The following is a 10,640-nucleotide window of genomic DNA, read 5'->3' on the forward strand; positions in this document are numbered from 1 at the left end:
GCCTATAGCATCCCCTTGGAGGCATCCATCTGATGCATTTTTCTGTTGTGGATGCCATGTTGCAGCTTGAATAGGGTTGCGTTTTTGCTGAATCTGGGTGCCATTATGCTCACCCGCTTAGAATACGCAAGCGCGGAAGCAAAACACAAACGAACACACACAGTAGTAGAACGCAAAGATAATAGACCAGAAACGGATTCCATTAAGACATGCGAGAGTACAACCGAGAGAGAGGCGATACCACCAATGTGGCACAATCACGCTCTCCTTCCTCCAACCCACACGTGTGCTCTCCCAGCCCAGCCCCCAAAACTGTACATAACAATTTGTGTGTAGACTCACGTCCCCCCTCGTTTATATAGGACTAGGAGAGTGAATAAAGTACAAAAAGAATCTCGTGGAATAAACCACTAAAGCAGTCGGCTGGAAAAGAACACCTAGTGAGATGCAATAAATAACTCCAACACCCTCTCTCACCTTATAGGTGATCAGCACAAGATCAGCACGACATGCACAGTGGATACTCCAACATTGCAAATACTAGATACACCTCGGTAGTATAGCATCAAGAAGCCAAAGCTCGCACTCCCCTAAGCAAATGAAGATGTCGATGCCACATGCTGTGGTCACACATAGCTCAATGGATAGCTTGCCACGACACCATAGAATCCCTCTCTTGAGCAAGACTATGCCTGAGGTGTCCCCCCATGCGGGAACAAGACGATGAACCACACGGGCTCGATGTCAAAACACCAACGATGGACCTGAAGGCATCAGGGATTTTCATATATGCCAAACGATGCAGGTAAACGCAAAACGCAAGGTACACTGCACCATATAATGTGAGGCATTACCATGCCCGCACCACCCTCTCACTAGCCCCTCTCTGGCTGGGAGCACGTGAGAGTGATTCACCGCTACTAGAAGGGAGAATCATCCCCCACAGGCGTTGCATGCACCATACGAGGATCCGAGTTGGAGTCATACGAGGAATTGGAATCATTCTTGCCCTTTTGAGAGGCCATAGCTTTCTGCTGCTTCTTGCAGTCCTTCCGGACGTGCCCTTTCTTCCCGCAGTGGTAGCAACATACCTTCTTCTTCAGAGCCGAGACCAATGCTCCCTCTGCACCACCACCAATCGTCATAGATGACAGCTTGCCCTGAGCCTACAATCCTGTCTCCTCTTCAAGGAGCAAAGAGGTTAACTCATCAAAATCCAAAGCCCTTGACGACACTTGGCACCTCAATGCCTTAGCCACCATCTCATAGTCCAGAGGAAGCTTCGTAAGCACAAGAGCGCTCAACTGCTCAGTAGACAACGTAGCAAACAAGGTAAGTAGCTGATCATGGATCAATTTAACTCTCAAGAGGAACAATTCTCCCCGAGTAAACTGGAGAGTGTAGAGCTGACCCTGAAGTGTGAAAGCCCTCATAGAGGAGGGCCTCTCATAAAGCTCCTGCAACTTCGTCCATACCCCCGCAGCCATCTCACACGTCTGATTGGCCGGTGAGACTTCCTTAAACGCACCAAAGCGGCATAGGTCTTAGCATCCTTCTCTTCCCAATCAAGTAGCGCATCAAGATAAGCGTCCTCCTGCAGCGAAGTCCAATGTGAAGTATCCCGTGCCTTGACCGGCCTCAGGGATTCACCTGTAGTCACAGACCAAAGATCCTTCTAGACAAACCAAGCTCTCATGCACAGCTTCCAATGAGCATAGTTAGGTCCCTTAAGTTTCTCATAGGATCCAGTGCACGGGGGTGCCATAATGATGATATGCAACGAGAAAAGCAAACGTACAAAGTTACCTGAGCTGGAGCCAAGAAGCACACGACGGTGGACGGTTGAAGCCACAGAACAACTCAGCAAAAGACAAATAGAAAATTAAGCGAGCACAAAACCCAAAACAGGGCACGGCCAAGGTAAAAGAGAGCACCCAATCACAAAAACGCGGCCTTAGAAAAGGTGCCTAGGAAAAGATGACTCCAAGCCAAGGAAAACGCACGGCCACTGAAACCGGCCTCTGATAGAAAACCAAAGTGCGGTAGACTAGCAGTCACCCGTCCACTTGTAGTCTAGATGTGAAAACAAAACAGATTGGAGCTAGAGTGCCCAAATCTGAAAACAAGGCGACACCTGTTGGCCCCAAAGCTTGGGGCCCCTTGCGGTATTTCTTTATTCAATTAAAATAATATGAATGGCTGAGTACAACAAAAATCAGCCAAGAGTTTACACCTATATGTCCAATCTGACGGCCCAGAATACCTCTTAGCACAGAGGATCTATGCACACAGATCTGTGTTCCACAATAACACACTGTGCCTCCCTCTGATCAGCCAAGACCACTAAGCAGGGCAGCCATGAGCATACATCTGGCATAACTCAAGTGCATGATACAACATCTCAGCTCATACATACATATGCTATTCAAACTCTGTCGCAACCCTTGTCAATCTGCCATACCCCTCCTCTCACAAGGGGCCAGATAACTCATATCTGCAACAGACATCAAGCAGTAGAAAGAGAGATAGATGAACAGAAACGGAGCTTACCAAATTCAGCTCGTGAAACAGCATTGGAGGAAGCAACGGTACCAATCTGTACTTGCAGGCACTTGTTTCTACAACCCTGCTTCACACATGTGCACGTACTTGCCTGTACCTTCCTCCTTGTGTTCACCTCTATGCTGTCTTTGAAAGTACAGATCTAAAAAACAGCCCCGTACCTGTCTGTACTACCTCGGGATACGTGCCAGGAGTTGTACTTGCACACGCAGCCTGCTGTCCACTCTTGTACCTGCCTGAATCAGCGTAATCAGACCTGTCCAACAACCTGTCCAACGCCGCCTGCAGCTGTACTTGCTGTACCTGGCTGTCCGTACACTGTACGGCACGGGTGAGATAAAAACTGCACCAAGCGACCTCTAGATGTCATCTGAGCCTGTCTGTATCAAGGGAGTGGAGGTGCTACCCCCCTCTTGAGCATCAGGTAATGCTCCAGACCCATGCTCTGCTGAACCTGAATGAGCCACAATAAGAGTCGGCTCTAACTCAAAGGCATCAAGATAAAGCTGCAAAACCTGAGGTGAATCTGTTAAGTCACCTTCCTCCATCCACTTCGCATCCATCGGTGAATAGTTCTTGAACTTCACAAGATAGCGACGGGAAACTTTACCTCGTACCTTCCTTTCTTTATGTGCCAGTATCTGCTCTGAAATTAGAACCTCATCAAGTTCCTCAACTTCTGGCTGAGCCTCATCTGATACATCCTCAGGCACATCCCCACGGAAAGGTCTAAGGAGACTCACGTGAAAAGCATTGTGAATCCTCCAGTGATCTGGTAACTTCAAACGATAGGTAACCTCACCAATCTTTTCCAAAACTTGAAAAGGCCCATAATATCGCATGCTCAACTTAGGGAATAAGCGCTCTTTACCCTTCATCTTCTTGAGTCTAGCCTTTTCAAAGCGCAAAAGAACCCAATCACCCACAATGCAAATTGTAAATCACGTCTGTGACGGTCTGCGGCTTTCTTTTGCTTCTGCTGAGTTTTCTGGAGGGCCAACTTAACTCTCCGATAAGCTTCATCCAAACTCTCCACATACTGATCAGCCTCAAAGATCTTATCCTTTGTATGCAAAATGGGTGGTACCTTCTTCCCTCCTACAATCTCAAAAGGCGCCTTGCCTGTCGAGCTATGTACAGTGTTGTTATATGCAAACTCCACCAAAGGAAGATACTTTTCCCATTGTTGCTTGTGCTCTGACACATAACACTTGAGAAGATCCAACACTGTAGAGTTAGCCTCTTCTGACTGACCATCTGTCTGTGGATGAAATGACGATGAAAACTTGAGAGTTGTACCCATGTTGTCAAACAACCCTCTCCAAAACAAACTCGTCATCCGTGGATCACGGTCACTAATGATAGACGTAGGCAAGCCATGATACTTGAAGATGTTCGCCATGAACAACTTCACCATATGATCCACTTTAATTGTCTTCCGCACGGGAATGAAATGTGCCTGCTTACTGAACCTGCATATGATAGTCCAGATGCCATCATTTCCCGTTTGTGTCCGTGGAAGATCAAATACAAAATCCATGGCAATGCTCTCCCAAGGTCTATCCGGAATAGGTAAAGGCTGTAATAACCCTGGTGTCTTCTGACGGTCAAACTTTACCTTCTGACATACGATGCATTGCCTCACAAAGGCATCAACATCTTTTCTCAAGGTTGGCCAATAAAAGAAAGTCTCCACTGCTTTGACCGTGGCATCAATACCTCTATGACCTGCATACGGTGGAGCATGACTTTCAATCATAACCTTCGGTCGCAATGGCCTGGTAACACACAGTCTGCCATGCATCAATAAAAACCCATCTCTGAGAGTATAATGCTCATGCCGCTGACCCTCAGACATCTGATCATACAACCTTTCAAAGTCCTCATCATGGGCATACTGCCCTTTCATTTCATCAAGCTCATGATGATAAGCAAGTGAAACTGCAGAGACCTGTGGCTTGCGTGACAAAGCATCTGCCACTACATTCTTTTTGCCTTCCACATGCACAATCTGGAAGTGAAACATTGACAAAAAGTTTGCCCAACGCATATGCTTCTCTGAAAGCTTAGTCTGCGTGAGGAAATAACGCAAGGTTTGATGATATGTCTGTACAGTGAAATCAGCCCCAAGCAAGTAGTGTTTCCAAGTAGAAAGAGCGTGAATTACAGCCAACATCTCTTTCTCATACACCTGTAAATGCTTCTCAGCATCTTGCAAAACTCTACTCTCATAGGCTATCACATGTCCCTCTTGCATGAGAACTGCACCAATGCTACTTCCACATGTGTCACACTGGACAACAAAAGCCTTTCGGAGGTCCGGTAACACCAATACTGGGTCCGAAGTAAGCTTTTCTTTGAGCTTTTTGAATGCTGTAATTTCCCAATCAGCCCATCTAAACGGAGTTGCTTTCTTCGTCAAAGCATGAAGAGGCGAAGCAATTTCAGCAAAGTGCCGTATGTCATAGTGACAGGGGGACGGCGGGACGGCCACGTGGGACGTGGGAACGCCGTCCCGATTAACTGCAGGCGCGGGACGGAGGCGGGACGGCGCAGGGGACGGGACGGAGGGGACGTGGCAAGGGGACGGCCGTCCCCGTCGGAGGGGACGGCGGGACGTTGTCAGCCGGGGACGGGGGACGCCTGCAACGGCGCAACGGCTACAGAAAAGTAGCCGTTTTTTTTTCGGGCAACGGCTACTAGCCGTTGGCGGCTGGCCGTTTGAGGCTGGCCGTTTGAGAGAGAGAGAGAGAGAGAGAGAGAGAGAGAGAGCTGCCATATGCTATATAATGGGCTTATGCTACTCCTCTTCTACTCATTGCTCAAGCCTTCCATGAATGATGATGTACCTCTAGGCTCTCCACCATCTCCCTCTCCTACTCAAGCTTTCCTCTCCACTATCTCCCTCTCCTACTCCACCACCTTCCTCTCCACCCTCTCCTACTCCACCACCTTCCTCTCCACCCTCTCCTACTAGACTACTTCAATCTTCCCTCTACCTCTTCTCCTACTCTACCCTCTAAGCTCTCTCCACCCTCTTCTACTAGACTACTTCAATCTTCCCTCTACCTCTTCTCCTACTCTACCCTCTAAGCTCTCTCCACCCTCTTCTACTAGACTACTACTAAGTTACTAACTATTCATGGCATCCTCTTCTCGTGCGGGCGGTAGGAGTAGAACGGATGGGTGGTCATGGTGGGATGAGGTCAACTTCGAGCCTCCTACTCATGCGGGGGGTGCACGTCCATGGACATGCAAGCTTTGCCCATATAAGCGTGTGGGTGGGGCCAATAGGGTGAGGGCCCATTTGTTGCATGAGCCCGGTCATGAGGTGAAATTTTGTGAGCGGGTCACACCGGAGATAAGAAAGGAGCTTCTTGCAAAGCTTGCCGCCCATCAAGCTTTGAATGCAAGCCAAAGGGTGCGTGGAGTGGATCCCAACACTTATGTCACTCCAACCCAAACATCAGGTTCTACATCGGGTGGTGGTGCATCTTCATCTACCCCTCTACCACGTCCTCCTCGTGGCACTACTCGTGGCTTCACACAAGCCGCCTTCTCAATGCCGCAACCTAGTCCACCCTCTCTCTCTCGTCGGCAAAGTACTCTTGAGGGGAGTTGGGATCCCAAAAAGAAGGAGGAGGTTGATGCCGCGGTGGCCCGCTTCTTTTTTCATGACCACATTGCTTTTCGTGTGGCACGGTACGTATTTCACTCACATGATTTCATCATCATGTCTCACGAGTCTTGATTCACGGATCACCATTTTGCCATTCTAATTACTTGCCCTCTTTTTTTTTGAAATGATAAATAGGTCCGACTACTTCAAAACGATGGTGAAGAAGATTGGCGAGTACGGTCCTCACTACACACCTCCATCCTCCGAAACCTTGCGGACCACTATGCTTGACAAGGAGAAACGCCTTGTTGAGCAAGCGGCGGCAAACACAAAGAGACAATGGGCTCGCAATGGAGTCTCTTTGATTGCAGACGGATGGAGTGACACACGGAAAAGGTCTATCCATGGCCTTGTGGCATACTCACGGGGGGAGATGTACTTTGTCTCCTCACATGATGCTTCAGGGACGGGAAAGAGTGCGGATGTACTTGCTGCTGAGTGGAGTAGTGCTGTCGAGATTATCGGCCCCGAATGTGTGATCGGTTTCGTCACGGATGGTGAGGCGACAAATAGGGCAGCGGGAGCTATTCTTGAGAGTATGTATCCTCAAATCACCGTCTCTTTTTGCATGGCACATTGTCTCAATAATCTTTTGAAAGATATTGGGAAATTGTCATGGATTGAATCGGTGATTGATGATGCATGTGCAATTGTGACCTTCATCAACAATCACACATACCTTCGATCCGAGTTTGGGAAGAGGTCCACAAAGGTCCTTCTCAAGTACTCGGACACTCGCTTTGCATACAACTTTCTTATGTTGCATCGCTTGAAGGATTGTCAGGGTGCCGTGCGGCAACTATTCATCAGTGATGAGTTTTGCTCCTCATCTTTTGCACGTACACAGGTAGGGATTTCATGCAAGAAAAAGGTCGACGATGCTGATTTTTGGGAGGACCTCAAGCGCACTGACGCCATGGTGCATCCCATTGTCCACTTGCTCAGGATTGTTGATGCTATGCAGCCATGCATCGGCAAAGTATATGAAGCCATGGACCAGATGATAGAGAGTCTTGAGAAGCTTGAGCCAGACGTAGATAGATATGAGGAGATCCACTCGCTTTGTGTGGCGAGATGGAGCTCATATTCCTCTCCTTTACATGCAGCTGCTTTTATGGTGGACCCAGAATTTCAGGGAAAAGGGCAGGAGGGTGATAAAGAGGTGAGCAACGGTTGGAGACTCATCTTGGATCGCCTCACGCCGGATGCAGAAATCAGGCGCAAAATTAGAGACCAGCTCTCTAATTACAGGGCATTTCAAGGCTCATATGGATGTGCAGATGCGCAGCAGGACAGATTCAAGGTTGGTGCAGCATTATGGTGGGAGGACTTCGGATCAGATGGACCAGAGCTACAACAGTTGGCGATCCGGATCTTGAGCCAGTCCGTTAGCTCTTCTTGCCTAGAGCAATTATGGTCCTCCTACAGCCACATTTCATCAAAGAAAAGAAATCGGCTTGGGGTGGAAAGAGCTAATGATCTTGTCTTCATTAGCGCAAACTTGCGCATGCTTGGCAAGAGTGCAAGATGCAATGCCGATACTTTTACACAGTGGGAGATGGAACAGGAGGAGGCAGCTACAACTATTGCACAGGAGGGTGGGACAGATGGTTCTCATCATGAGCCTTCATCGGATGACACAAACCCCATCCACACTTCACGCACTCATGATCATGAGGCTAGCACCTCTCTTATTGGGAGCGCAGAGTATGAGAGCGAGTGACTTATATTTTGTATCGCCTAGGCCCGCGAGTGACTTATATTTTGTATCGCCTAGGCCCCAACATCTTTTGAGTATATCTATTTAATGTTATCAACTTTAAAGTCTTTCTTTGCAAGTCTTGACTCTTGACTCTTGCACCTCGTAGCGTAATTTAATTTTAAATGTAATGTGTATCATGATTCATAACTTTTGGAGTTAGAAAGCTTGTTGTTATTGATTGATTAATCTTGATTCTTTACTCCTCTAAAATTAACAATTTTGAGTGCCGTCCCCACCCCCCGTCCCCGTCCCCGTCCCCCGTCCCCGTCCCCGTCCCCTGGTAACTATGCCGTATGTAGCGTACATCATGCACAGTCCTCAAAGCTGGCCAATTAAGTATTGCTTCCACCTTTGCTGGATCCATATGGACTCCATGCGCAGACACAATATGCCCCAAGAAATGTATCTCCTACAAAAAGAACTCACTCTTCTTGCCATTAACAACCAACCTATGGTTTCTGAGTTCTGCAAACACAATGGCCAAATGCCTTCTATGCTCTTCCTCAGTTCGTGAATGCACAATCATATCATCAAAGAATGTGCCCACAAACTCTCTATGAGGCCTGAAAATCCTGTCCATCATTCTGTTAAATGTGGCAGGCGCATTCGTCAAACCAAAGGGCATAACCAAGAACTCATACAACCCAAACGTGGTTCGGAATGCTGTCTTATGCACATCCTCGGGTCTAATGCGTATCTGATGATACCCGCTTTTCAAGTCAATACGACTAAAAACTGTGGAGCCCTGTAAGCGGTCCAAGATGTCATCGATCCTCGGAATGGGGAATCGATTCTTGATGGTGTTCTTGTTCAGCGCCCTGTAATCAATACACATGCGCAAAGAACCATACTTCTTCTGCACTAAGAGCACAGGTGAGCAAAAGGGTGATGAGCTAGGCTGTATCAACCCTTTATTCAAAAGCTCCTGCACCTGACTCATAATCTCTTCCTGTTGGGCTGCACTAACACGGTACGGCGGTCTATTCGGTGGAGTACTACCAGGAATCAGATCTATGGCATGATCTTCTGGCCTCTCAGGAGGAAGTTCTCCTGGCAATGACTCGGAAAAACAGTCTTGAAACCCACATAAGAAATCAGTCCTGTCTTTATCTAACATTGACAAATTAGACTTAGACTCATCATCCTGTGCATCCTTTACATAAATCAAGTACGCGGAAAGATGCTTTTTCATTACTGATGAAATCGCCGAAGCGGATACAATAGGAACAGATTCCCCTTTGAGTTTTACATCCAATACATGCTCTTTCCCTCTATGAGTCAGAGTGTTTTTCCTATTGTAAGTATCCACCACCGCATGTACCCTGTGGCACCATGGCATCCCCAACAAAACATCACAGCCATCCAAAGGCATGATGAAGAACTCTTCGCTGTCCACATAACCCTGCAAATGAAGCCGAAGCTTCCCAATAATAGGAGTAACGGGTTCTGCATACCCTGGACAAGCCATATTTGCCTCATGTAACGGCCCCATCTCCTCTGCGCGAATCCCCAATCGGCCAGCCAAATCTGGTGAAATAAAGTTGGCTCTAGCACCTGTGTCAAAGAAGATCAAAGCATTCTGATCTCTCACTTTGCCCCATGCCCTGCACAACTCTGTAGCTTCACCACCTAGCTGCTCCCCCACAAGATCAGGAACTAAGCCTGCAGAAGGCTTTGGTTTCTTTGACTTGGGCTCTCCTTTATTGTCAGAGTCCTTTTGGGACTTCCTTTTGGGACAATTGAATGACATATACCCCTCTTCAGTACAGTAAAAACACTTTTGGGCATCTCTCAAAGCCTGTCTTTTCTCAGAAGTCCTCTTGGGCATTGGCAACTTCTTATACTTTGTCTCTGAAGACCCTTTAGCATCACGAGAAGCATGCCCAAATTTTTCAGCTTTCTTGCCCAATTTCTTACTGCCTTTAAATCCAGATGATCCACCTGTGAGTAACGCATTAGCTGTCATAGCATTTTCAATCATCTGTGACATGTTCGTTACTCTTGTCTTTATACAATAATCTCATACCTCTTTGGGCCATAGTCACAAGGGAACGGGAACGTTTTGGGGAACGGATGACTGTTTGGAACGGGAACGAAAAGCTTGAATAAAAGGGAATGGAATCGGGAACGCCACATCATTGCATAAATGTGTTTATAAATTTACTTTATATATCTGTAAATGCTTTGGAAAGAGGCATAGTAAAGAAAGAACCTCAAACCATCTCAGTAGTGGCCATGATAATGCATAGATGTGTTCTACATGATACATAGTTCACTTATATTTCTTACATGGTCTGCGGTGCCATTTTGGAACGGGAACGGGAACGGCTATCTCTATGGAATGCGTTCCCCCGTTCCAAGAGCTTGGAACGACGTTCCCTTGTGACTATGCTTTGGGCAGTCCACAACAATACTTCTCTACCTGCTCAGATAATGGCACGGCACGGGAAGAAGTCACTGGGAGTAGAGCTTCCCAAAACTTCTTGTTATAATCCTCAAACTATCACACTTTGAAGCATCCAATTTGTGCCATGCAATCATAACATCCACCTCAAATGTAGATGTGAGCCATACGGAAGAGAAGACCTGTTTAAATTGGACCCATGTAGTGGGTGCTATGCCCTGCAAAAGAAGAGT

General features: G+C 47.3%; 1 protein-coding gene and 1 long non-coding RNA gene across 2 annotated transcripts; one reads left to right on the plus strand and one right to left on the minus strand.

Annotated features, from left to right (window-relative positions):
- Positions 1-426: 426 nt before the first annotated feature.
- Positions 427-1,899, minus strand: LOC147638167 (uncharacterized). The gene is made up of 3 exons (XR_015265372.1): positions 1,807-1,899; positions 1,412-1,650; positions 427-1,304 (listed from the first exon to the last, which is right to left on the minus strand). It is a non-coding gene; the product is annotated as an uncharacterized LOC147638167 (long non-coding RNA).
- Positions 1,900-5,271: 3,372 nt separating this feature from the next.
- On the plus strand, positions 5,272-8,069 carry LOC147638168 (uncharacterized). The gene has a single exon (XM_086798096.1). The coding sequence runs from the start codon at positions 6,366-6,368 to the stop codon at positions 7,962-7,964; it is 1,599 nt and encodes a 532-aa protein (XP_086654222.1). The 5' UTR covers positions 5,272-6,365; the 3' UTR covers positions 7,965-8,069.
- Positions 8,070-10,640: the final 2,571 nt, after the last annotated feature.

This window comes from Cibotium barometz, chromosome 5 (assembly GCF_041138505.1).
Source record: "Cibotium barometz isolate CiBa-2024 chromosome 5, ASM4113850v1, whole genome shotgun sequence".
Taxonomy (NCBI): Eukaryota; Viridiplantae; Streptophyta; class Polypodiopsida; order Cyatheales; family Cibotiaceae; genus Cibotium; species Cibotium barometz.

Bases quoted from the DNA above. Each gene is read 5' to 3' on its own strand.
- LOC147638168 (XM_086798096.1), top strand. From the start codon at position 6,366: ATGATAAATAGGTCCGACTACTTCAAAACGATGGTGAAGAAGATTGGC.